The sequence below is a fragment of the Nelumbo nucifera genome, chromosome 2, assembly GCF_055504915.1.
Source record: "Nelumbo nucifera cultivar China Antique chromosome 2, China Antique-T2T, whole genome shotgun sequence".
NCBI classification, from domain to species: domain Eukaryota; kingdom Viridiplantae; phylum Streptophyta; class Magnoliopsida; order Proteales; family Nelumbonaceae; genus Nelumbo; species Nelumbo nucifera.
Genome location: NC_142650.1, coordinates 66,386,807 through 66,414,192, shown reverse-complemented (window position 1 = coordinate 66,414,192; position 27,386 = coordinate 66,386,807). Strand labels below are relative to the sequence as shown.

At 33.7% G+C, this 27,386-nt stretch overlaps 2 protein-coding genes across 5 annotated transcripts; both read left to right on the top strand.

Moving 5' to 3' along the window:
- Positions 1-5,360: 5,360 nt before the first annotated feature.
- LOC104601386 (alpha/beta-Hydrolases superfamily protein) lies at positions 5,361-12,572 on the top strand. 2 transcript variants are annotated; one of them, XM_010264686.2, is made up of 7 exons: positions 5,361-5,590; positions 5,696-5,797; positions 5,973-6,111; positions 6,650-6,820; positions 8,907-9,150; positions 11,719-11,810; positions 12,167-12,572. In XM_010264686.2, the coding sequence occupies exons 1-7, from the start codon at positions 5,491-5,493 to the stop codon at positions 12,444-12,446; spliced, it is 1,128 nt and encodes a 375-aa protein (XP_010262988.1). In that variant the 5' UTR covers positions 5,361-5,490; the 3' UTR covers positions 12,447-12,572. The 2 variants fall into 2 exon arrangements, with proteins under 2 accessions (XP_010262988.1, XP_088753202.1); XM_088897076.1 differs by having other exon boundaries at positions 5,418-5,590; positions 5,700-5,797.
- A 7,054-nt stretch (positions 12,573-19,626) lies between these two features.
- Positions 19,627-21,608, top strand: LOC104601385 (uncharacterized). Of its 3 annotated transcripts, none has more exons than XM_010264684.3 (4): positions 19,627-20,118; positions 20,266-20,448; positions 20,559-20,745; positions 21,258-21,608. In XM_010264684.3, the coding sequence occupies exons 1-4, from the start codon at positions 19,945-19,947 to the stop codon at positions 21,374-21,376; spliced, it is 663 nt and encodes a 220-aa protein (XP_010262986.1). In that variant the 5' UTR covers positions 19,627-19,944; the 3' UTR covers positions 21,377-21,608. The 3 variants fall into 3 exon arrangements, with proteins under 3 accessions (XP_010262986.1, XP_010262984.1, XP_010262987.1); XM_010264682.3 differs by having other exon boundaries at positions 19,627-20,154; XM_010264685.3 differs by having other exon boundaries at positions 19,782-20,154; positions 20,559-20,801; positions 21,258-21,400.
- Positions 21,609-27,386: the final 5,778 nt, after the last annotated feature.

The following is a 27,386-nucleotide window of genomic DNA, read 5'->3' as shown; positions in this document are numbered from 1 at the left end:
CCAAATCCAATAATCCGATCATGTGGCCAAACCTTTGTCCAATTTGAAACTGACTAAAGTTGAAGCCGACATAAAAACACTTTTATGAAAGTAATTTTATGAAAGCATTTTTATGAAAACACTTTCACAAAAGCACTTTTATAAATGTACTTTTATATGAAAGCTCTTTTACACGAAAACACTTTTAGTAATTTTATGAAAGTATAGTACTTTTACAAAACCACTTTTATAAAAGTACTTTACACGAAAACACTTTTATGAAAGCACTTTTTATGATACTTTTATAATAAAAGCACTTTTATAAAAGTATTTCTACTAAATCACTTTTATAAAGTACTTTTACAAAAGCACTTTTATAAAAGTATTTCTACTAAATCACTTTTATAAAGTACTTTTACAAAAGCACTTTTATAAAAGTATTTTTACTAAATCACTTTTTATTTATTCACTTTGGATTGGATTGGACCCAATCCAATCTGTTTGCATTTTAATTGGATTGGATTGGATTGGATTGCATCAGGTATTATAGTTTTTTTTTATATATTTTCTGGATTTCTCATGTTATTTTGGTCTTTGATTCAATTTGGATTGGATTGGATCCAATCCGGTCCATTTACATTTTATTTAGACTGGATTGGATTTGGTTTGTATGAATTTGGACTGGATTTGGTCCAATCCATTTGAACCCTATATGTGACAACACATATTAGATATCTCTCACTAATTTGTATTGATCAACCCAAATTTTTCAAGTAGAAACAACAACGATACCAAACACAACTTTAAACATACCTTGAGGTTTTATGAAACTATCTTAAACATACCCTAAACCTTTCAAGTTGTGTATTGACTCCATTGGACTTAAATATTCCCTCCACTAGTAAAATTTCAAGAACCATTAACATGTGATTTCACATGACCCATTTAAATTTTTAAAAGCCCTATTTTGCCCTTTTCACATGTATTTAGGAATGGCAACGAGGCGGGGTGGGGGCTGGTTTTTTCCTGTCTCATCCCTGTCCCCAAACTCAAATGCCCTGCCCCAAACCCCAATCTAAAAATTCTAACCTCATCCCTGTCCCTACGGGGAATGGGGATCCCCAAATTTGCTTCACCTTGCCTTGGTCATTCATACTTGTATACTTACAAGTTTATTTATTTTTTATTTATTTTTGAAACCTACCTAGAACTATTTTATATTGTATAATATAAAATAGCAATATGTTAACAATTATATATATATATATATATATATATATATATATATATATATATATATATATATATATTATATATCAAGGTCGGGGTTGGGGCGAGGTGGACAAATGCCAACCCCGCCCTATCCTCGACCGCCAAAGTTTCAGTTTCCTCAAACCCCAACCAGTGGTCAAAAAACCAGTCCCGATTAGGATGGGGCAAGGTGGGGCCCAATGGGGATGGGTCAAATTGCCATCTCTACATGTGTTGAAAGAAAACATCAATGTGAATCATTTTTATCTCTATGTAAATGATGATTTTATAGCAATTAGATATTTATGATAATTTTATAGCAATTGGATATTTATTCATAAGATGTCATCACGTGCATTGAAGACAATCAACACCATAGTAAAAAGAAGTGATTTGTTGCAAGTTGAAGGGGGATAAAATGGCTAGGGTAGATGGGTTGAGAAGTAGTAAGAAATGATTTAACTCATAACAATGGATATGGCATTAAACATAACAGAGATGATGATGATCTTTAATTGATTGATGGCCTAATATTATTAGTGCATTTGCAATTTCACATTCAACCATGATCATTATACCTTCCTGGGCTCTAATTATATATCTTGGAATGTTAAAAATAGCTCATAGGAGATATCTCCCAATGTTCTTTTTTTTTCTAATATTTCTATTATACATGCATAATAAAGCATGTTCCCATGGAATTAGCTACATGTAAATTTAGGGGGTGTTCTACAATGTGAATTGTTTTTCTTGTTGTCGGTTGCAAAAACAAATCAATACCATCTTGTTCGAAAACATATTGTTTCTTAAAACAAAAACACAAAAAACATGTTTTTGGTTGTATGCGTATTTTTTGTTTTCAAAACTAAAACAAAAAACATGTTCTTGAATCTAGTTTCAAAAATATATTTTCATCTAATTATTCAACATCATGTTCCATAAATCATATAATTTCTATACTAAAAGATTTATTTTTTTGTTTTAAAAACCAATATTTTATTGGTTCCAAAAACATGTATTGTTTTTTGAAACAAAACCGACTTGTTTTTCCCTTTGAAAACAAAAACAGAGTTCTGGAACATGTTTTTTGTTTTTCTTGCTGATGTGGTGATTCCGAAAACATTCATGTTGTAGAATGCCTCTTAGTTGTCTCTTAGGCTGTGTTTGGTTTGAAGGAAAAAGTAAGGAAAGGAAGGGAAACATAGGGAAACCTATACAATACAAGGTTTGTATAGGTTTTCCTATGATTCCCTACCTTTTCCTTCAAACCAAACATAGCTTTAAGGTATGTATGGTTTGATAGAAAATAATTATAGAAACAGAAGGTCGAGTGAAAGTTCTTTTGTAAAATTCCTTAATAACTTACCTTCAATTTTCTGTTTCTCTCTTATTTTCTATTAAACTTCAAACCAAACACAGCCTTAATTATTTATTGTATACGGGAATCCCAATTACATGATTTACTGGACTACTTTTAATTAATTGATTGTTTATAGACTAGAACAGGCCTTATAATTAATTGACAAAAAATTCATCATCAACTGAAAATGTTACTAAAAAGTAGTGCTTTCTACCGGTGATCAAGGCAAAAATGGATTGGCCTCCGGGTCAGATTTTAAAATATTGCTAAGTAAATATTAAGGCCATGTTTGGTTCAATTCTCATTCTTTTTCATTCTTACCTGAGATGAAATTTTAATACAAGAATGGGTAAAAATAGGTAGAATGAGAAAATATTGCTATGAACCAAACACTTTTTTCCTAAAAATGAATTCTTTTTAGACTAACAAGTGTCCTATGTTGCTTGTTTTCATTCTTCAAAATAAAAATAAAAATAAAAACTGTGCCTTTAATCATAAACCGCCAGCCTAAGTGCTTTCATAAAAGTACTTTTATAAAAGTGCTTTCATAAAAGTGTTTTTATTAAAGTGCTTTCATAATTATAAAAATACTTTCATAAAAGTGATTTAGTGTAAAAGTACTTTACTTTTGAAAAAGTACTTTTCATGAATTTACTTTTATAAAAGTGATTTTGTAAAAGTTTTTTCATGTAAAAATACTTTTATAAAAGTGCTTTTGCAAAAGTATATCTATGGTAGCAGTTTTGCAGGTACAGTTTCCTCAAAGAATGAAAATGAGCAAGATGGGGCATGATTATTTTTCTTGCTACATGTTGCTTAATTTTTGTGTTATGGTGCTTATTTTTCGTTCTAAAAAGAATGTGGCCCATAGTAAGAATTTTGTAACCAAACTCTCTAATATTATTCGTTCTTGCCCATTCTTGCCTAAAATGAGCAAAAATTAAAAAATGAGGCCAGAAGTGAACCAAACATAGCCTAAGATGTAAACTCCTTTCTTTCTTAAAAAGCCAAAGTCATGGCTTTAATTTGGATTGGACATAGGGATCCACTCCAATTTAATTCGATTAAGACCTAAATTCTATATTTTTAATACGCATGTGAATAGTTTATAGTAATTAAGTTCAATTGTTCAATAACAAAATTAATTTTTTTATGATTAATAAAATTAATTTAGATATTTTTTTTGATAGATCCAATTGGTGTTACACAAGCCTGGGGGTGGTGTAGTACGTCCCCACGAATCACAATTATAAATAAAACCTAGAGGAGGGAGATCCTGTAAATTAAAACTTAAGGAGTCTGTAAGACAGAATTGGCCTCACGGAAGACATGACGCCATGACGGTACTTTAAACCAAACGCAAACTGGGTCTTCAGAGCGGTGCAGTCTTCAATGATGTTTCGTATGCTCGCTCCATGGTGGTGGAATTTCTCCACGCAAACATGAAATAACAAGAAGAAGCTTGGAGTCCCAAGTTAACTTAGATATCATGTTTTCATTAGAGACCCATAAATTCAAATTTCATTTTTATTAGAGAGAGACCCATCAAAGTAGGGATAATCATCTCTAGCCCGGCCCAGAAAATTCCGGGCTTGGGCTTAGGTTTTCTGTCTAAGCTATGGTAAGCATAGTACATTTAAAGCTGTATACGTAGAAGCCTAGTCTGGCCTGGCCCATGATCACCTTATATCAAAATCTGATAAATAGGTCACAATAAAAAAAAAATCCAAATATCAGAAAAACTAAATTTACAATCGAATCCGATCCATTTACAGAGCCATTTGGTTTGTGTTATAGTTACTTCTTGTTGTTCACATCTATGACTCATGTTTAGTGGACTTGTAGGTCCCATTGCCGGATATGGGCCCTTTGTTTCGGGGACTATACGTCTATACGTGAGGCGTGGTGATGGCTGGTGTACATCTACTCGTAGGGACTTAGTAAATTTTGTCAATATTTCATTTCTCATGGTGATTGGTGACAGTGAAATGATATTTTAGAAAATCTATGATTCTGTTTATTTATGGTGCAAATTTCAACCAGATACCAATTTTGCATCTATTTACTTATAACTACAATTTGCACTCTTATCTAACACAGAATTCAATCAAGAAACTTGTATATAAATTCAATCAAAAATGAAGCTCAGATGCAACTTTTCAGAAAGAAAAATGATGAAAACAGGAAAGTATAAATATATAACTTCTGCAACCAACAAAAGAACCAATCCAAAGGAGAACGCAAGAGAAGAAATTCCTGAATGAATGCATAAACGTGGGACCACCTTTCTAATAAAAGTGATAATCACATCGTCATAAAACAAATTAGAATTTACATACAACCTATTTAAAAAAAAATATATATATATATATATATATTTATATAAATATAAAATATTAAATTTATTAATTATAAATTTTATATAATTTTTATATATAATTATTAATGGACCTTGGATTTTTTTTGTATGGACTTTGGATTTCAATCGAATGTATGCATAACTGTATGTCCGTATAGGATCGGATGTCGAATCCGGTTTTGAATTTTGGGAGTTCATTGGCAGCATAGTCTTGACTCTTGACTCTTGACTCTTGAGTCGGACTGGACGGTTGAAGTGTTCAACCCGTGACCCGATGACCAAAACGGTATTATGTCCGGTCCAAATATGACAACCTTAGTAGAAAGAGAAGAATCTGGAGATTCGTTTGGTTCCAAATGAGCCACAGCTGCATGGTACGCCAGCCACATAAAAGAATTTAGTTTATGCTCTCGCAGTCTCTCGCTAGTCGCTACTAATTTCTTCTCTTTCAAATCCTCCTCGTAATTCGTATCTGGTTTCTCAACCTCAACCCAGTCCAGCGATTCTTGAGCTTCGTGGGGTTTATGGTTGTTGGGCTTCGATGTCTTCTTCATCTACACTTTCACCTTCACTCAGACATGCAGATTTCTTCAATCCCATCCAACGTCGACTCTTTGTACCCAGAAGGATCTTTCAGCACAGTAAGGACCAAGGGCTTAATCCTATCTACTTTTATTTGTTCTACCTCTGAAACTAAAATGCTGGTTGTGGAAAACTTTTGCTGACTTTTTGGTTTCTCTGCGAAGAAAGCCAATGCAAAATTCTTAGAAGGAATTTTACCTTGAAGGGAATCGTTGCAGCCGGGGTTTCGGTTATGGATTCTTCTTCGACTGCCAGTCCCATCCAAGGTTTGTTTTGTTCTTCATCTCGGGAATTTGGTTGCAGATTTAGATTTTTTTGGTGGAAATTAAAAGTTATGCTACCTGATAGCATTCGTTTCTTCTTGTTTATTTTTGCTGAATTTCTTTTTAGAATTCATGTATGCGTGTATACAGAACTTGATTAAGCTGATTTTGTTTCCAGGAAGAGAGAGGCTACCTTTCAAGCCAGAAGGGTACAATTATTGGACATGGAGGGGCCACAGAATACATTACGTGGAGCAAGGAAAAGGGATTCCTATAGTTCTTATTCATGGGTTTGGTGCTTCTGCATTTCACTGGAGGTTCGTTTTGGGTTCTTGATTTTCTTTCTTGGCATCTTGTTAATCAAAATGCACCCAACGATTGCACTTGAAATGGTAGGCCATCACTTCATGTAGCGCCTATTCTGAAACTGTTTAGAGAGTTTTCTGTGTGAAGATCAAATTGATGATTGTGTTTCTCATTGTTAGAAGTGTATATATGGTTCTTTTCCAGGTTAGATGTGTTTCTCTAATGCAAAGCCTATCATTTCTATCTGTTGCACAATTTGTGAATACATCCCATTCCCACATAGAGGATTATGTTATTCTTGGTTGTGAATTGTATTCCCTTTAAAGATTTGAAATTGAACCAAATCTTCATTCAAAATGTGACTTGAACATGCATAAGTTTGTTTAACAGACACTGATTCTGGTAAAACATTGCTTCCTGAGAAATTAATTGGTTTGAAAATCATGCTAGTTTGTCTTAGTCTTCAATTTCTATTTGTCTTGAGTCTCTTGACTTTTATGTGCACTTTCAGTTATGTTAATGAAGTTCTTTTTCTTGTGATGTAAGCAGATACAATATACCAGAGCTGGCTAAAAAATATAGAGTTTATGCTTTAGACTTGCTGGGGTTTGGATGGAGTGAGAAAGCAATAATTGAGTATGATGCCATGGTATGGAGAGACCAGGTTGCAGATTTCTTGAAGGAGATAGTGAAAGAACCAGCAATTTTAGTTGGAAACAGGTAATATTTTACTACGAGTGCAGAGTATTTATTCTTGTTTTAAGGATGCTTGACAATAAAAGTTCTTGAGTTTAGTTGCATTCTACAGTGAATCTTATTAAGTTTCTGATTTATTGCGTGGAAGGAAATCTCAGTATCATATAAATGCATATATTTTCTTTAACAAAAATAAAAATTAAATGTTCACATTTCATTTTAAGGTTTAAAGAGAAACTTGAGAAATTTCTGACATTTGAAGTTACCTGTTTATTTAGAGGACTGTACCTCAGAATTGTGTTGTTATTATTTATAGTAGGCACCAAACATGCTTCTTGGAACAACGACTATCATTGTTCTTATTATCTAGGACATCCACTTTATCATATTCTAATTCAACCATATTTCCTGTTATTTTTTTCATCAGAGGAGCTTGTGACAGTACTCAAAGATTAGGGGTGCAACTTGGGCAGGCCCAACCCGGAATTTTACACAGGCTGGGCTCGGGCCAAAGAAGTAGGGATTTTCAATTTTTCAGGCCGGGCTCAGGCCTAGCCCTTAGGTAGCCCGAACCCGGCCTAAGCCCAGCCCAATTATATATATTTATACATATATATATATGTGTATATGTGTATATATATAAATGTTTGCATACATATTTACATATATATACATACATATTTGTATATATAACATTTGTATAGATATTTTGCATACATATTTACATACATACATAAATATGTATATATATTTGCATAAATACATTTATATATGTATAATTTTAGAGTGGGTTCATTGACCAACCCAAGCCTGGCCCGGGCCCGAGCCCAACCCGAGGGCATCAAATTACAGGGCGGGCTGGGCTCGGGTTGGAAAAATCCGGCTTGACCTCAGGCTCCGGCCTTAAGCCCAAATTTTAGGGCCGGGCCTGGGTTGACCATAAACCCAGCCCAACCCGCCCGACTTGCACCCCTATCAAAGATCCTTTAGTTCTTGGTCTTGCATCGAGTTAAATTAGTTGAGATGTCAACCAACGGTGGTTTTTTTTCCCTTCTGTTTATTATTTTCCTGAACTTGAAAATTTGTCATGTAGCCTTATTCTCCCTTATTTCCTAATGGATTTTTTCTTTATTTATCTTCAAAAAAAAAGCCTTATTCTGGAGTCTATCAGAAGATCTTGGTAGCTAGAGCTACATCTGGTTGAAAGACCATTTTGCTCTGATTAGAAACCCTGATTGGGGAATCCAATCTAGATTTCTGAACACTAAAGGACAAGTTGTACATATACAGAAGACGACAAAATGAAACTGCAAATCCATAAAAAGTGCCATTACCCAAACTCCCAAACTACTGTTATAAAATTCAGTAAGTACTGCAGAGCACAAGGTGCTTAGGTTTGCAGCTTATATGATCGTTCTCTTGTATTAGTAGGTGAAAACACAAAGGGGTAACATATTATATAATTTGTCAAGTGATTGTATGGGCTCCATAACTAAATTAGTAAGCTTCATAAGCATGGATACAATATCAATATGAAAAATAGCATGTAAGCTTTCAAATGTCTTGATATCTATGTGGTTGAAGCCTTTGGGCTTATATCATGGTGATCATTCACCAGGCCTTCAAATTAAGATTTAATGCTACAGTGATAGAGCAAAGAAAATGTAATCATTTTAGAAGAATATGGTAATTTCTCATATGCCCAAACTGTATTATCTTGTTTGAACTATTTCTTTATGTTCTGTTCAGTCTAACAATTACAGAGGTTTCATGTACATATTCTATAGAGAATTGTTTTGTGCATAACAATTCTGGATAAAACCTCAGACTTAAATATGGAAAGGATGTCCCTTAACAGCCATGACATGTGTTCGGAAAACCCAAAGAACTTGTTTTGTCAGCTTGATCATAACCTGAGTCTAAAAGAAAGAAAGAAAGGAAACATTAAAGTTGCAGGGAGCATATGTCTTGGTCATGATATAACGAACCTTCTACTTCAACTAGAATCCTTTCTACACGTGTGTGTGTGTTCAATTATTGCTTATTCTTTCCATGTTGAGTGTGGTTTTAATGACTCTAAAAGATTATATATCCTATGATTATTTTTCAGTCTTGGAGGATTTACTGCTTTGGTTACAGCAGCAGAGTTGCCTGAACAAGTTGTGGGAGTTGCATTACTAAACTCTGCTGGGCAGTTTGGAGATGCAAGTGGGAGAACATCTACAAAATCTGAGAATTCCATCCTAGAGAATTTTCTCTTAAAGCCACTGAAGGAGGTTTTTCAGCGTATTGTTCTAGGATTTCTTTTTTGGCAAGCAAAGCAACCTGCAAGGATTGAATCTGTCTTAAAAAGTGTATGCTACTTATCTCCAACTCTGGTTTGGTGCATTCTCTTTTTAAAGCTTAATGGGTGCAACAAGCATAACTTTGATTCCCTCTTTGGGTGTGCATGCAAAGTTCACTGACATACTGAGAGACCCTTATCTCCCATAAAACAAATAACTGATAGATTGTCCTAGTACCAACATGAGCAAGCCCCATATTGTGATTAGAAGTTTGTCCTCCCACTTTTCACGTATGGAGTGGTTGAGCTACTTTTTAGCATGTCCTACCAGATGATCATAGTTGTCAAGGCGATGCCTAGGTAACAAGGCGCCCTTTGAGGCTCGCTTCACCTAATCGCCAAGCAGTTTTTTACTTCCTACTATAAAATACTTTCTTGTTCATTCTTTTTTGAGATTATAATTATAAAATAGACATTATTAAACTAAAATAATCATTTTCTGTGTTTATATACTAATTTCTTTTTATTGTTTTCTTATTTATTTGGGTTTAATCAACACAAACGTTGTTAAATGCTGTATTGAACCCTCAAAGACTTCAAAACCTGAACCAATAAGTAAGGAAGACCACCACCACCACTACTACTACTACTGCTACTACTACTTTTTCTTTTATTCTTTTCCTATAATAAAAATAAGGGTTCATCCCCTATATTTTTTGAATTTTATTTTCTTTCTTCTTTTTCTTCTCATGAATATGTTGATTTTCTATAATTTAATATGAAATTTATACTTTTCTTATGAAAATTATGAATAATTATTAAGGAAATATGGTTATGGTACCTAGGGAACTATCCTAGGATCTATGTTTTCAACATAAAAAAATCCATCGCCTAGGCGACTAGGCGACAAGGCGCCCCCCTGTCGCCTAGCCTCTCCTTGGGTCCTTGAAAACTATGCAGATGATATCTAGTTAAGTTCAGTGTCATTGAATGATTTCCTGTCATTTTCTCTTTTATTCCCTGACTCTGAAAATGTGATAGACTTGAAGCCTGACCATATCATCTTTTGGACTAGGAGAACTGCTCAACTTCTATAACTATGTTTCATCTGTCTGGATGAGACAGAAGAGAGATTCTTTTCATCCTTGTATTCAATTTCAAGTAGACATTTGGGCTATGTTTGGTTAAAATTCTGCTCCAAAGAAACACTATTTGAAGAATACTAAGCCAAAATTTATTCACTTTTGGAGCTAAATTTCTTGACTTAGAATCAGTTATTAGAACAAGTTTGAGCCCAGAAAAATAATTAGTTCCATAAATTGTCATAAATCCAAACTTCAAAAATGATTCTTAGAATTTAAAAATTCATCAAAACTAATTCTCAGAAAGCATGTCACACACAGCCTTAGCTGCAGAAGTTGTGTTATCTTCCATTCTGCTTATTAGGGAGTTGAGATAAGGCTCAGTTTGTAATCATGAGATAAAGATGAGTGGAGAACTTGAGATGGATTAGGATGGGTTTAGAATAGAGTTTATGTTAGGTTGGTTTTATCCTACTTATTTTATAAATACAATGTAATTTTCATAGTTGAATTAATGCACCAGGACTGTCAACAACTGATTTGAACTAATCACATTTGCTATCACCGGGAATATCTCTGCATATTGCCATAAATGACTTCAAGTACAGTACCAGCCTCTTGCAGCATTTGTGGCCAACCATGGAGAATTGGAATCATGTTGCAGCAGAACTCAAAGCCAAAATCTTCAGCAGGCCTCTATTGTCTGCCCTGCTGTTTCTCCTTGTTTCGACACTGCATCAGCATCACCTACAACTCGTTCTGATATGAACACCTAGAATTTCAACACTCTTGGTTCACCAACTGTACATTCCCATTCAAATGAGAGCATCCTTGTTTGGCTAAATCCCCTCTTGTGAGAAAGACACTTGCTGTTGCACACGATTCTTCAGTGGCAGGTGGCAACCTATTCAAGTGACAGCTCCTGATGGATGTCGGTACCCCTGATCATTGTCTTCAGTGCACTGTTACCCCCATCTCTGGCCATCTCATATGTTATCCATGGTTTAAAGTATCGATACACCCAAATGTATCAGCAGGGGTGTATTGATACATTTTACCCCACACTTCTTTTTAGTTTTTTTTTTCAAAATTTCATTTTTATATTAATTAATAAATAAATAATTGGTTTCCCAAAATCACCTTTAAACCAAAAACTCTCTCTTGAAGAGAAGCAGGTTCTCATCATCATGCTACATCACAGCCTTGTCATCATTAGTTTGCCGCATTATCATCACAAAAGGCTTGGAAGCGTGGACACATCATCACATTGTAACGTTAAACACATGAAGATCTTCGATCCCCATGTGTTTAAGGGGGCATATTAGGGAGTTGATATTAGGCTCAGTTTGTTCTCGTGATAAAGATGAGGTAGAGAGTTTGAGATGGATTAGGATGGGTTGTTAGGTTTAGGATAGAGTTTATGTAAGATTGGTTTTATCCTGTTTATTCTATAAATACAATGTAATTCTCGTATTTGAATTAATGCAACATTTCTACCTTTCTTTGTTATTTTACACTATTTATTCACCTCATTAACATTTCTTTTTCCAATACAGGTATATATAAATACTTCCAATGTAGATGACTACCTTGTGGAATCAATAACAAAACCAGCGGCGGATCCCAATGCTGGAGAAGTTTATTATAGGTATGAATGTAAATATATGCATTAATTTGCTCTGTCCCCAAATAAGAACTCAAAATTTGATTTTAGATGAATGTATAACTATGGAAGCAATCAGCCATTAGGGGTGAGATCTACAAGCCTGACCTACCTGATTTTTCTGGTTTCTGTTTTGATGGTTTTAATCTGCACCTTGGGTTTGACTTAGCTCAGGCTACCGTTAGTGTCAGAACTACAGGAATGATTTTTGATTTGCAAATTTCCCTTCTAAATCTAAAATTATGTAATCCCCTAAATCTAAAACCATCATGGAGTGACAAAGGAACCATCTGATGATCTCTTTTTCTTATTCATAACTGGATTTTCTTTGACGTTTGCAGATTAATGACGAGGTTCATGTTAAACCAGACAAAGTATACACTTGACAGTGTGCTAAGCATACTCTCTTGCCCATTGTTGTTGCTCTGGGGTGACTTGGACCCTTGGGTAGGGCCTGCAAAAGCCGCCAGAATCAAAGAGTTCTATCCCAACACATCGCTTGTGAGTCTACAGGCAGGGCATTGTCCTCATGATGAGGTCCCAGAACTTGTCAATGGAGCTCTTCTAAATTGGTTATCAACACTAAAACTTAGCGCTTCTCTCCAAGCAGTGAATATGTAATATTTAACCTCTGTCTATGGTGGAAGCATTACAACCATCTTTTGTTTGTATGCTTCTCTGTATTGCAATTTTACTTGTAATATACCAGTAAATTCATTATTTACAAATTTAAGAGTCATGTTCTTACATCTGAGTCAAAAGACATGGAACATCTTTTGTATGTCATTTTCAAGAAGACATCCAAGGGTGACAAATTCTTGGCCTACCATTCAGTTGGTTACGTTGTGTTGAGGTGAGATTCTGGGTTTTGAAGGTAACAAGACATGAAGAATAACAGGAAATAAACAAACTACCAGAATAAAAGATTTATGTAGTCCAGCAAGAAACCTATATCTACAAAAACAAGGCAAGTAGTTCACTAAAAATTTAAATTTACAAAAAAAAAAAAAGCACCAATAATTTAGGAGATCAATGAAGTCAAATCCATAAATAATGTCAAAATTTTGTGCCTTGAATTATCTCCATTTTGGCTTGATTTCTATGAAGGAGAATGAAAAAGTAAAAAAAAGTGAAAGACTTAAAACATACCTTGAATTTTGCAAAAATACTTAAAATATATATCTTAATGCAGGGTCGTCCATCCCCATACCCACAAGGTCACAACCCCCCCGCCCTGATGGCAAGTAGATAGATGCAAGTGGGGAACTCGAACCTGCAACGAATATTGTGAAGTCCGGCCTCATTAAAGTAGGGGTGATCATTTCAGCCCGGCCCAGAAAATCTGGGTTGGGTCTAGGTTTTTTGTTAAGGCCTGGGCTCGGCCCAGCCCATATATCTAAACATACAATGGGCATAAAGAGGGCATATATGCCCCTTACTTTCATTTTAGAAACTGCCCACTTATAACTGTCCATGAATTATAAATAATTTTGTCTTAGAGATACTGTTATATGCAAATGCACGTACATATTTGCTAGTATATCTTTATGTATATATGTTATTTAAAAATATTTGATAATTGATGTTTTATATATTAAATAGAGATTTGTAGGAGATTAAAGATTTTAGTCCTACGGTCTTAGATCTTACCAAATTCTAATCTACTATTTAATGAAATATAGAAATTACTAAACCCTAATTTTCTTGGCTCTCTCTCTCTCTCACCAATTTCACAAAACCACCGACATGCCAAAACTCTCTCTCTCACCAAAAGATGGATCTTCTAGTGATGAAGACTCCATTGATGAAGATAAATCTGAAGTTTAGAGTGGTTGCAAGTTTTAGGTAAAATTGAAACCATTTTCAATATTTTATTACTTATTTATTTACATTAATTTGAATTATTTTTTCTTAGTTTGTTAATATCTTTTATTTCACTTTTTATTTGTAGGAGTTGAATGGAAGATGAAGCCAATTATAGAGATGTTTAAAGTTGTTTTGTGAATATTACATGACAATTGATGGTTATTTTTTGATAGATATTATAAGTTCTAAGTTGTTTTTTTTTTATAGAAGAATTGGTTTGTTAAAATTATCATTTTTAGCATACTAATGACCAATTGAAACTTATAAGTTACAACGTATGATTATTTATTTTCTCTTATGTTAAAAGATTTTATCTTGATATTAAGTTTAAAGTTTCTTACATGTTACTATAGTCTTCACAACAATAAGTGAAAAAAAAAAGTATAATTGTTTAATTTTGGACCTGAAATACAATAATTAGGCCCAAAATCTTGGCTTGACCCGGCTCGGGCCCATGTAGGGTCGAGCCCAAGCTTATATTTTTAGGCCAATAATACGGGCTAGGCCAGGCCCGAGCCTAGCATAAGCCTGTTGTTATGAAGGCAAAGCCTAGCCCGACCCATGATCACCCCTACATTAAAGCCTACATAGGAATGGCAACAAAGGCAGGTTTAGGGTGGGGCTCATATACCTCGTCCTCGACCCCGATTTTGAAATAAATTCCCGTCCTTGACTCTGATTCTTGTGATGAATAAAAGTTATCATCCATCCCCAATTCCTAATGGAGATAGATGACAGATTTTCTGTAGGGACTTGAATCCCCAAAAATTTTCAATTAATAGTATTTTTTGAAAAAAAAATAATTAAAATAAAGGAAATGTTTAAAATATAATAATATTTTAATATATTTTGATATATATATATAATAAAAATAATATCATATATAAAAAATAATATATATTTAATAAAAATAATATTGAATATATATAATCGGGGACAGGGACTTCAATCTCCATCCCCATCCCCGTGCCAGGGATAGGGAAAATTGCCATCCATAAGCCTACCTACAACCATATGTCCTCCATTGAGGGGTATTATTTGGCCTTAAGGTTTAATTTGGAAAGAGTACAAATACAAATATGTATAGTACAAATACATACAAAATATAAGATTTTGTACTCTACACATTTGTATTTGTACTCTTTCCAAACTGAGCTTAAGGAAAACAAAACATTTCATGCGTTCTTAGGCATTTCATCAAATAGTTCATAGCCTGAAGCCATGAAAAAATGGAAGAAAATGATAAAAAGAGATGAATAGATTGGGGTTTTGCCTCCAAAATAATTATTTTATAGTTGATATTTAAACATTTTCTTTATTAATCTTATTTGCCTCCAAAGTAGTTGTAGGCTTTTTTTTTTTTTGTGGAGCTTGTTCATTCTTTTTTAGGTTTAAGAAGAAGAAATGGGCAACTGAAATAAACTCTCAAAATGTTAGATAGAGTAGCCATATTCTTGTTTGTATCCATGTAATGATCTTTGACACTCAAAGACCGAAGAAGATTTCAAAGAAGATCGATTAAACCAAGTTTGTAAATTAAATGTGGAAAAGAGCTTAGTTGGAGGTATTTTGGTCAATAGATACTCCATATTCTCATCTATGGGCAAAATAACCATTTTAAATGTTTAAAAGCAAGACATCACCATTTTTATTAGTACTTAGGCCTCGTATGCGAGAAGTAGGGATAGGTAAATTGGTATGTCTCATGAAAAAGAAATAAATCCCTGTTTGTTTTCCGATGGGTCTTGTGGAAAATAATGATTTCCAAACGACTCATTTACTTGGAGAAGTAATACTCTCCTAAGACTTGGGTAAATTATTTACTTATGTACATTGAAAATCAGTAATATGTAATGAAACAATATCATCATTTAATAATGTCACTTTTTTGGATAAACCGGTCACTGTATATTTTTACATGAGAAATAAAAAGAATATTGATAAGCACGCATATCCAGGTAAGCATTTTTCAGGAAATACATTGCTCAAATAAGTGCATTTACCCAAGTAAATGGCTTACCAAAAAATGAACGAGGCCTTAATGTCAAACTAATGAAAGGGTTCTCTATTTGTATCATTTTTCTAAAATGTGTAGAGAGATTTCTCAAGAGGTCAAATTTTAAAGTTTAGAAGAGTTTAAAGCACTTCCCAAAAACTATAGGGAAGGTTTAGGTAATTTACCCTATCGAAAAAATATAAATACTACATTTAACAAATTTATAAATGTTAAAATATCAAAATTAGATAACTTTAAAAATATAAATTTCTTTAAGATATAAAAGGTGCAATATAATAAAGAACACACAAAATATTTTTGAAGATTTTAATATTTTATAATATATTAAGCATATTTGAATTTTTAATATTTTATTATCAATTAGTATTTTATGTTTATATTTTAATCCCTTTTCTGTTTTAATTATATTTTGCATAACTTTATGAATAAATATATTTAATAATTTATTTTTTTAGATTGATTTATAATTTTTAATGTTTTTAACATTTTATACTATTAATTATTTCTTATATGTGCAATTATTTATTTATTTATTTATGTTTTAATTATATTTTACATAAACTAAACTTTTATGGACATACTTGTCACACAAATATCGTTTATAACTGCCAACTATGTTTAAATTTGGTGGAACTCATGATGGAACTATTTAGTGAGTGGACATTTAGTTGCACTAAAATAACCCTTCAAGTGCTATAGAATTCATGGGTAAAAGTGTTTGGTTGCATTAAAGCAAACACTCCAAATGCTAAAGTTATGGGAATTTGTTCCTATCACTTTGCTCCAAAATTGCATTTCCTTCTATGACTAATTTGCTTATATGGTATTTAATAACAAAAGTAATATAATTAATAATAACATAAGTACTAATAATAATAATAACAATAATAATAATAAAATATTTATATTTATGATTGTGAATTATTATCAATCATTTATTTTTTTAATCATTTTTGAATTCTTGTAAACATTTTTCTTACTTTTTTACTTCTTGTTAAAATTTCTAAACATTTTAATTATTTTATTGAATTTTATAACTTTTATTCATTTTTATTTTAAACATTTTATTATTTTAATTATTTATTTGTTGTGCATTAATTTTTAACCATTTATTATTTTTTATTTATTTCATTCATTTTCTAATTTCTAACTAGGTTTATATTATTTATTAAACTTTTTATTTGTTTTATTAATTTTTTATAAAATTCAAAGGACATTTTTATTATACTTTTTTGTTATTAATTGTAAATTGTTGTGCTAATTTTTATTGTTAAGATTTTTTTATATCAATAAAATTTAATCGTTTTTTCTAACTTTTAATATTTTTATTTTTCAAATATTTTATTATTTGAATTATTATTATTTTTTATCATTTTAGTGTCAATATTAGTTTTTTATATCAATATTTTATTATTTGAATTATTATGAATTTATAAATAGTGAAACAAACATTTTCCTTTCTATGTGTAAAATGGTCAAGTGTCATTTATCAAAACTCAACATTCACATCTCAGAAACATTCTTTGCATTAAGATGTTAGTAAGGAGAAAATTTTACCAATTTCAACCTAAAAATGGATTTATTACTTTTTTTTTTTGGTTTGGCGGTAGTTTTGTAATTTAACGTTTTGTGTTAAATTTGTCAACCCTTTATTCCATAATTAAATAATAAAAGTTAAAAGATAAATACAAAAAGTCACAAAAATCAGAGATTGTTGCACATCTCTAATATTATATATTAATCATATTAAATAAAAATAAGTGTGATAAATAAGAATTAAGTTGTCTGCATAAAAATATAAAATATTATAAAAAATGTAGACACATTATACTATCATCATCATCATATCTAAAATTTCCGACATTAAAATACCTAAAATTTCCATGTGCAAAGCATCGTCCACATTTGTTAATTATTGACAAAGTATGCTTCTATTTTGTAAAAGCATCTTATTTTTTACCGAAAAAAATAGATGCATTTTAACGTACAAATTAATAGAAATTAATTTCATTTATGAAGAAAATAATAGTTATTGATAAATTGCACTATGTTGATGAATCATACGGAGCTATTTTATGATGGATTATTCATATTAGACCTATTGCAATGTCAAATAAAACTGATCATGATGAATTTGTTTAAAGATAACTAGAACCAAGGATGAAGGTATCGATACAGGGTGTATCATATCCATATCCATGGTTATGGATAATGGATATATCACGACTGGATACGTATCCCATGAGTCGTGCGTATCAGCACGATACACCTCCATATCTAGTCGTATTGTGCTGTATCGGTGGATATGGTTTAATATACATTGATATAGAGGTGTATCTGTACCTAGTTTGACAAAACTGTATATTGACTACTTTGGAATTGTTTTTCATCTTTAATAAAAATAAAAAAGTTAATATTATGAAAACTGAAATAAATAATTTAAGATTTAATTTTTCCAAAAAACTTAATAAAATTAAAAATTATAAAAATAATATATTTCACCTACCTTAGATGATTTATATATTTTATGTTACACATAATGAGAACATAGTTATTATTTAAAAAATAGAGTTATTATATAAAAATACTAAATAAATAAAATTTCCCAACAAAATTAATGGAAAACAAAAAATTATAATTATAAAAACTGAAAAGAATAATTTAAGATTTAATTTCCCCAAAAAATTTAATAAAAACTGAAAATTATAAATAATTTATTTTATCTACCTTAAATGATTTATTTGTTTTATTTTACAATTATATGTAAAGTAAAAGCATTATATGTTAAAAATGAAGACATATTCATTATTTTAAAAATAATTGTTATTTAAACAAAAATAATAAGTTGAAAAATATTCCCAAAAAATTAATAAAATTTGAAAATTATAATTATAAAAATTGAAAGGGTGATAATTATTGTATGATATTTGAATGTTCTAGAGTCTCGGTATTATTTACTGTAATATTTCTCTTCATATAACCTATTGAGGTTATGGTTTGTATGCATTTGCCTAACGTATCCAAGTGTTTCTATATCTTCGTTTATATTTATAAATTTTCAAAGTATATCCATGTCTAACTTATCCAATATAATACCCAATACCAATATTTTCGATGCTTAACTAGAATTATCAGTCACAAATTCTGAATTAGAAAAAGCCATACTAACCGGTTAGACACAAAACGAGATTTATTTCATGCGGGATATTCACAATGCAAGATTGCAAGGGGCTGCTCGAAGGGTGTGAGCACCGACTTGCTCTGATAGAAGCCGAACTCACCACACAAAACATCCCAATCAGACAGGATGAGCCAGACCATGTTAAAGTTAAACAAATCAAACCAACCGGACGAGAGACCGGTCCGCGGTCCATAATTCATGAACGAAGGAACCGTGTCCTGTGTCCAGGACTTGAGGGTATGTTTGTCATTTAAGACAAAGGCTTTTTTCTTCAGAAAATCGAAATCCGTGTAGTGGGGTCTTGCTCTTTCCTTTCATCGGTTCCTCCCATGAGAATTGAGAAACTGTTAAGGTGGTTACCACTTACCAACCGACATTGCTGCTGAAGTTACAATTACACCCTCAAAAGTTTTGTTTTACATAAGAGGACATTTTAGTCATTCCGAATGATCGAATGAAAGAGAGTGGAAGGTGAGGAGCACGAACGGCTAGCGGAGACCGAGGGGCGTACGACTGGCATCATGAGGCGGAATGTCAGAGGCCTTCATGAAGTATTCACCGTTAGATGGAATCTTGAGTCGTGGATCTGAAACCTTCGACCATCCAACGGATATAATCGGATCATATACGTACAGTTGAGTAGGGTATTAACACAGCTCATCAGCGAGTGGTCACGTGAGTACGGTCCCATCAGAAAAGATCTGATATATAGGGCGTACCCTCTCTTCTCTCTCTTTGTAGTAGAGACTAGAGAGAGAAACTCTTTTTTTTGCTGCAAACTAGAGAGAGAAACTTGTGACGTCGTTTTGAAAACCCCTCCGCCTCTCATTTCTCTCTTTTGTCTCGGTTCTAGAGCTCTATATCTTCCCTCCCCAACTGAAATCCCGCCTTCGACCCTTGAAATTCCTTCTCTTCCTCTCTTTTCACTCTCCGTGTTCTCTGCCATTTCTAGTGGTTCTTCACTTCTTCGGTTCTTCCCACTCCACTTGTCTCTCTCTCTCTCTCTCTCTCTCTCTCTCTATTTTTTCTTTTTGGTCTAAGACTCTGCTTTAGTCATGGCGGACTATACTCCAAACTTGGATGATGGGGAACTTTGGCTTCCTTCCGACATCTTCCCCGACGAAGTTTCCGCCAAGTTTAGCCCTGAATTTCCATGTGAGCTAACGTACATGGAAGACCTTGCTCGACAGCTCGCCGCTTACGCTTTGCTTGAACGGAACCAAAACGCTGTAAAGCCTCCGCCAAATTTACCTCCAAACTTAGAGGTTTTGCTAACTTTATCAACCCATTCTTTTGCCTTGATTCCTTTTTGTTAGTTTTCTGACCTGGGTTTTCTGCTTTTGCCTCCTGGGTCTCAACTCTCAACTCTCAAGCAGTTTAGGCGGCCGAGGCAGCATAGTTCTGTTGCTCCTCCGAGAACCGGGTTTGGTCTTGGGTTTGGTGGAAACCCTACTTTTGGCGTTGGTGGTCGCCATCTTTATGCATCTGGAAATTACTGTTTCTCTCCCGGTTCGTTACCGGTTTACCAGGTTCGTCCGATGAAACCGGTTCAACCTCAGGTACTAAAATCAGAACCTGGCCTTTAGGTTGTGCTTCCAAGGCTTTTCTTTTTCAGCTTTAATGGGGTTTGGCTTTTCCTTTTTAATCTTCTTTTTGGTCTTGTTTACAGGTCGAGGGCTGTGTTCAGCAGCCGAGAGCTAGGGTTTTGCAGAGCCAGCGGCAAAACCAGGTTCAAAACAGTTTTTTTCCCTTTCAGGTTAACGGGTCGGTAACGGGTGGTTTTGTGAGAGAATACGGAGGGACTGGTGTGTTTCTCCCTCGCATTGCAACTTCTGCTGATGTTAAGAAGAAACAGAGTAAGTGGGAAGCAGACACCGAGATATTTCTTCCCTGTTTTAGGGTTGTACTACTGGTTAGTGGTTTTGTGCAGTTTTATCCATGTAGGACCATGTTTGAGCTTACTTCCTCTAAAATAGTTTTATTTTATTTTATTTTTATTTATTTGTGTTAGGTTTGTAGTACTATCTTTCTTTAGTGTAAGACATGTTTGAGCATGTTTAACCTAATTTTGTAGTGTATGCATTTTTTTTTTTAGTATTTTTGTCGGGTTTGTAGTTTATTATAAATTTTCTTCCTTTTTGTTTTCTTCTTCCAAAGAAGCTGAGCTTGTTTATTAGTTTTTGCCCAAAACCCATTTAGTAAAGGCATGCTGTCTTGTGACTCTTGTCTTTGATTTCTGTTTATGGACCTGTTTAATTGGTTTGACTAGTCTTTAATGGTTTGTTTTATATTTTATTTGAGAAAACACCCTATAAAGTTTACTTTGGGTTCTGGGTTTTCTAGTCTGAAAAACATTTTTCTTGGACAGATGTGAAAAATGGTGAAGAGTATCAACAGCGACCCTCCATCAGAAAGGTTGGTCTAGGGAAGCAGGAGGGGTTTAAGCCTCCATCTGAAATGGGTTTGCCTCAGGATTGGACATACTGAACTATGCATTTCTCTGATGTAAAGAGAGGCACTTGCCTTACAAAAAATAATATAACCTGGTTGAAGAAGGGAAGAAAGTTAATAATCATTTAGATTTTACTGCAGTAAAATGATTAAAAGGTAAAGTGAAGAATAGTATAGGTGAGTGTAAGTGTGTTTTTTCTTTCTCCTTTTGTTTTTTGTAAGCCCTGTATAAATATAATAATGAAGAAATGATGTTTTTTGTGTGAAATTGGACTACTCTACCTTGTTGGCTAGTTTCAAGTTTCTGCACTTCTTTTCTACCTTGTTGGCTAGTTTCAAGTTCCTGCACATCTTTTCCTTTTGTAGTGCGAGGCATTGAACAGTAGTATTTAATGCAGAGTGTCAGATGTGACAGCCTAACTCAAAATCGTCTTTCTTTTCCTTGAGGTGTTTTTGGGTTTTGCTTAATTGTAAGGGGAAATAAATGTTCTTACAGTGTTTGCTTTCCTTTGTGGTTAAATGAAAGACACTTGAAACTTCAAGGCCTTGTTAGGCTGTTAGACTAACAGGGAAATTTCACTGTTTATTTCCCTCTTTTTGAATGATGAAGGCTGGAGGCTTGGAGCTGCCCTGGCTTGAGCCTTGGGTTGTTCTTAGAGATGTCATTTTGGTAATGATCTAGACTTTGCTTGAAATGGTGACAGTTTGGTTTGGCTGAAAGAGGTCGGCTATTGTCTTTCTTGCCATCTTATATAGCCTTGTAGGAGGTTTGCTTGAAATAAATACCAACGTGTCAAACTGGCAATGAGAATGTTTTTTCTATGCTGTAATAGTCATGGGCTTCTGGTTATAAGAATGTTTCTTTTTTTTTTTAAATATTTTTTGTGGCTTATGGTCTTGCTATGGAGAGGTCAGGAGTCATGATCCTTCCACCTTTCAACTGTTCCTTAGCACTGGGGTTGGGGTGGCGGTGTTTCAATTGGAAAACAATTTTGTGAGCCTTCTGTGTTGGATAAAAAACGGAAATGCCGAGTCTGAAATTTCCAGCCAAAATGCAATAGAGAATAGACAAGGGGTCGAGCTGCTATTTCCTGGGTGAGCTCTCCTTCATGGCATCTTACATCTATGTAGTCATCCCACAATGCTTTGTAGAATGAATTCAAGTTTACTAATAGAAGTAGCCCTATTTTGGCCATTACTCTGCTGTTAGCCTGTTACGAAGTGGGTTTGCTTAATATCTAAACAATGTATCTACAAATCAACACTAGAGATGGAATTAAGGCTCAGTTTGAAAGGAGCACAAATACAAATATTTAGAGTTTTAATCCCTGTATTTTTATTATTTCATATGTATATGCACTGTATATATTTGTATTTGTACTCTTTCCAAACTGAGCCTATCAACCATCCAATTTTTTATGTTCAAGGTTAGATTTAGTATAAAGGGGCAAAACTTCTCAAGGTTTAAGAAATATGTAGACTGATCTGGTGCAATTGAAAAGTTTCAGCAAGTGAAGGACAAAGTATAATATGAAACAACACTCATTTGAAGGCTTAAGGTGGTGGTTTGAGAAGACCTCTGTAGGCAGCTCCCTTTCACAAAACTGACATTCTGCCACGTGGAAGTTCTTGCGGCCGACTCCGTCTCAGATAAGGAATCCGCTGGATTGTCTAGATGGTTAGTGTCAGTCCATTTGGGTCCATAGGACCACATATAATCCAAAGTTTTAATATTTAACATATAATTTATTCAGCCTCGGCACGCATGGCTAGGTGTTTTGGGAAGCTAACTAAAATATTATTTTATACTTTTACTACATAATGCCGATGCTTGCCCTGGTCTCAAGCCAATACGAGAATGCTACGACCACCAAAAAATTTTAGTCCATTCGATTGTTAGCTGGTAATAAAGAATCCTTCTCATCTTTCATTAGAGTAATTTACTTGTGGAATCAGAGTGAAAACAATCTTCTGAAAATTGGTTGTGATGTAGAACTGTTCATGTTAATTCAGTTGTTTATACTGTTGAATTTGAAAGTTATGGTGAAATTGGCTGGCTGGTGTCGTCCATTTCTGAGAACATCGACTAAAAGATAAAAATGGCTCTGATTATTCTAGGGGAACTGGGGACGTTTAGAGTTTTGTTACTTTTGAAGGACCTATGCATGGGGATTGCCTATTTTCTGGTTCTACCGTCCTTTCAGAAGTAGTCTCGTGAGAGTAATTAATATTTTATATCCACCCTGTTCTTACCTGTGCTAAATTTTCAAGTTAACATCTCTGTCCTATATGATGAACTTTTTCTAAGAGGGAAGAAAACCACTGTTTCTACTTGAAAATGTTGTTTGGAGGGAATATGTAATCATATGAACTGTTTTTATTCATGAAGAGAAGTTTCGGATGTGCAGTTGTAGTGATTTGTTGGTAGTAGAGTCGGTTTAAATTATTTTAGGGGGTGATAACGTATTGATTTATTACCCAAACAAAATAAAGAAAAAAACTGATCGGTCTGTAAAAATTTTGCTTGGTTTATACGGTCAATGCAATTTAATGTTCTACCTGAATGGGGCTGCACATGATGGATCAAATCGAATTGGACATAGATTAAAAATATGATTTGTTATAATATTATATATTTAGGTCTGAATATTATTTGGAATGAAACTGGATATTGAATAATACTATTGATAAATTAAAAAAAATATTATATATTATTTATGAAATGAATTATAAATGACTTTGACATTATATAATGCTGATGTTAGCCTTGGCTTTAAGTCCAAACCAGCATGCCAAATATCTCTCTCTCTCAACTTATATGAGACTTGAACCTATGGTTCTAGACTCTAGTTAAAATACCGCATTTAAACCAACTATATCGATATATAGGATATGAATTTTGAATACATATAGGCAAGGTTCCAAGTATCCATACACTCGACACTGACATTGCCAGCATAGAGTGATTAAAAGACAGTGCCATTTATTTATTATTTTTTGTTTTGATAACTTTTATACTGAATTAGGTAGTTGGATGTTATAAAAGGTCCAAACTCCTTACAAATATCAGTGACCGTGGAAATCAATAGATCTATTCATCATCTGTAATATGCACATATGCATCCGATACCCTTTTTTTTATTATTTTTTTGAAACCGGTTTGGGGGGGGGGGGGGGGGGGGGGGGGGGGGGGGGGCGGTTTAGGGCTCTTTCACCCCCTCAACCGGTTAGACCCTCGATACACCCACTATAGGGGCATATCGGAGGGGTCCCGGAATGATATATATCGGCCAATACGTGTCAATACTTTGAACATTGAATACAAGCATACTATATAAAAGGATACTTGCCTTAGGTTGCATACATCATATATGGTTAATGCTTGCATATATGTACATACTCTTACCTTCGTATATTTAAATCAGATTGAATCATATAATATTGGATGGATACGGGATGATTCATATTCATCCCAATTAGATCACCGATTGGATTTAAATCAAGGTTCAAAATATTAATACGCCCGATATGCCCCGAATCGATACTATTTTTTTATTTTTTTCTTCTGAAACCAGTTCAGGGGGCCGGTTTAGGGCTCCTCCACCCTCTGAACCGGTCAGACCCCCAATACATTCACCATAGGGGCGTACCGGAGAGGTCCTGGAATGATACGTATCGACAAATACGGGCCGATACGTGCCGATACTTTGAACCTTGATTTAAATTCAAAAATTCAGACAAATGATTAACATTTACAGCCCTATAGTAGTCTTCCTTTGGAGAAGAAAACCTAAGCGAAAAGTTACTATAGGCCCTCTCGTTATATATCACATTGTTTTTGTTCAATTACCTCACCAACCTCTTTGAGTGTCAAGTTTAAACACTATACACAACCGTTCAGTTTGGAAAGAGTACAAATACAGATATATACGGTGTAAATACATATAAAATAATACAAAATGCAAGGCTTTGCACTATGCATATTTGTATTTGTATTCTTCCAAACTGAGCACAAAGATAAAATATACTTGTGTAAAATATGACCAGTAGATATGGAATATTAAACACTTTTGAAAAGAACACCAAAGAGAAAATATGTTTGACTAAAAATAGAAAATTGGTTTTATTCCTTTTTATTAAAAAGAGCATAGCAATTTTGCACATGCGAGTTCTAATTTAAAATAAAATATTTTATCTTTTCATATATGAAATTATCTTATATTGTATTAGGTTTGCTAGTCAACTCAATCGAAATGGTTTAGAACTGGCAATTGGGTTGGGTGGGTCGGGTTCAGATTGGGTCAAGACACTTCAAGTTGATTTTGGGTTGGGTTCCTTTGGGGTTAGGTCAGTAAATGCTAGTCCCTAACCCTAACTATTCGAGTTAGGATTAACCCATGTGTCAATTCGGGTCATTCCTAAAAATAATTGAAACTTTTAAAAATAAAGAAAATATAGAAAAATGTCAAAATTAAAGAAATTAACCTTAAAATTCTAAAAGTAAAACAAAAAACTTGAAACATTCAACAATTCAAAGAGTAAACTATAAAGTGTAAAGACTAAATAATAAAGATTAAAGAGTGGAAACATCTAACAATACATAAATGGTCCCAATTAGACCTGATAATCGGGTTGACAAGTTAACCCATGACCCAACCCAACCCAGTTTTTTTCTGAATCGGGTCGGGTCTCACATTCAGGCAGCTAAATATGAGACCCTAACCTTAGTTTTTTGGGTTGGGTTGGGTCAACTTTTTGCCGAGTCTAAAAGGTCTTATCTAGTTGATGGTTCTATGTGTCACATCATCCGTTGTAATTCGATTAGGGGTGGGCTCGGGTTGAGGATTTGATAAAATTCCAACAAGGATAATCTCAGGCTGTTTGGGTCTGACTTCAAATCAGGTACTTCACTTACACACCTAAGGCCCTAAATGGGATAGGGCATGTAGGGAACATCTCTAATTGACCTGGGTTGTGGTTATGCATGTTTCAGTTGTAACTAAGCCCCAAGCAAATCCTCTCTCTCCCTCTCTCTCTCTCTTCCACAATAATATCAATGATTGTGACATATCCTCTCCGCATTAAAACCCTTTTTTTCTTTTAAATCTCTTGATCCTTTTTGTTCTCAGGAGTGTAAATTAGATGGGTTGAGTTAGGTTAAGGGCCAACTCTAAATATAAACCTTAGGTTGGACCTAAACTAATGTAAAAAATCCAAAATTTCTCACCCACTATATGGGGTGAATCAATCTTCTTCTAAAAGTTTAAAGAAACCCTTGCTCCTTTCCATGGGTTATCAAGTTTTTCTCTATTTTTTATTACTAGTAAGCGTCTACGTGCATTTGCACGTGGCAGTATCTCTAAGACAAAACTATTTATAATTTATGGTCACTTTTTATAATTTATTTATCAAAAAATTAATTAAGGGTGTTTTCATCAATCTTCTGTCTAATGAAAGGTAGACTAAATAAATGGCTAGCAAACTATAAGGGTGTTTTCATAAATCTGCAAAACTATAGGGGTATGTTAGTAAATAATTGTAAAAAATTCTTATAAACTTAACTCCTCTGTCAAGTCCTTTGCTCCAAACCTGATAAGCCAAATCACATCCGAGAAGGATAGCTTTGCCATAAAGGTTTAGGTGATATTCAAGTGTATTGTCTATATGTATACCACCATAAAAAGTGGGAATAACTCCCTGTAGATATTCAATTTTTGTGTTTTTTAGTCTTTTGAATTTTATAAAAGTTGGGGCCTCAAGGATCCAAGACTAGGTATGTAGACCCTAGAGACCCAAACCCAATGACACCAAGGTTACCCAAATCTGATACTATTTACCCCTTCATCCTAAAACCTGAAGCCGAAACTAATTCCAATTGTCCGATTGGAATCATTTTGATCATGAACATCATTTCAGATCAAATCCAAAATCCGACACCATAGATACATAGAGCCCAAAAATCCAAATCTAACGACACCAATATCACCCGATTTCAATACCATTTACCCCTTCATCTTAAGAAGCAAAGCCGGATCCCATTCCGATA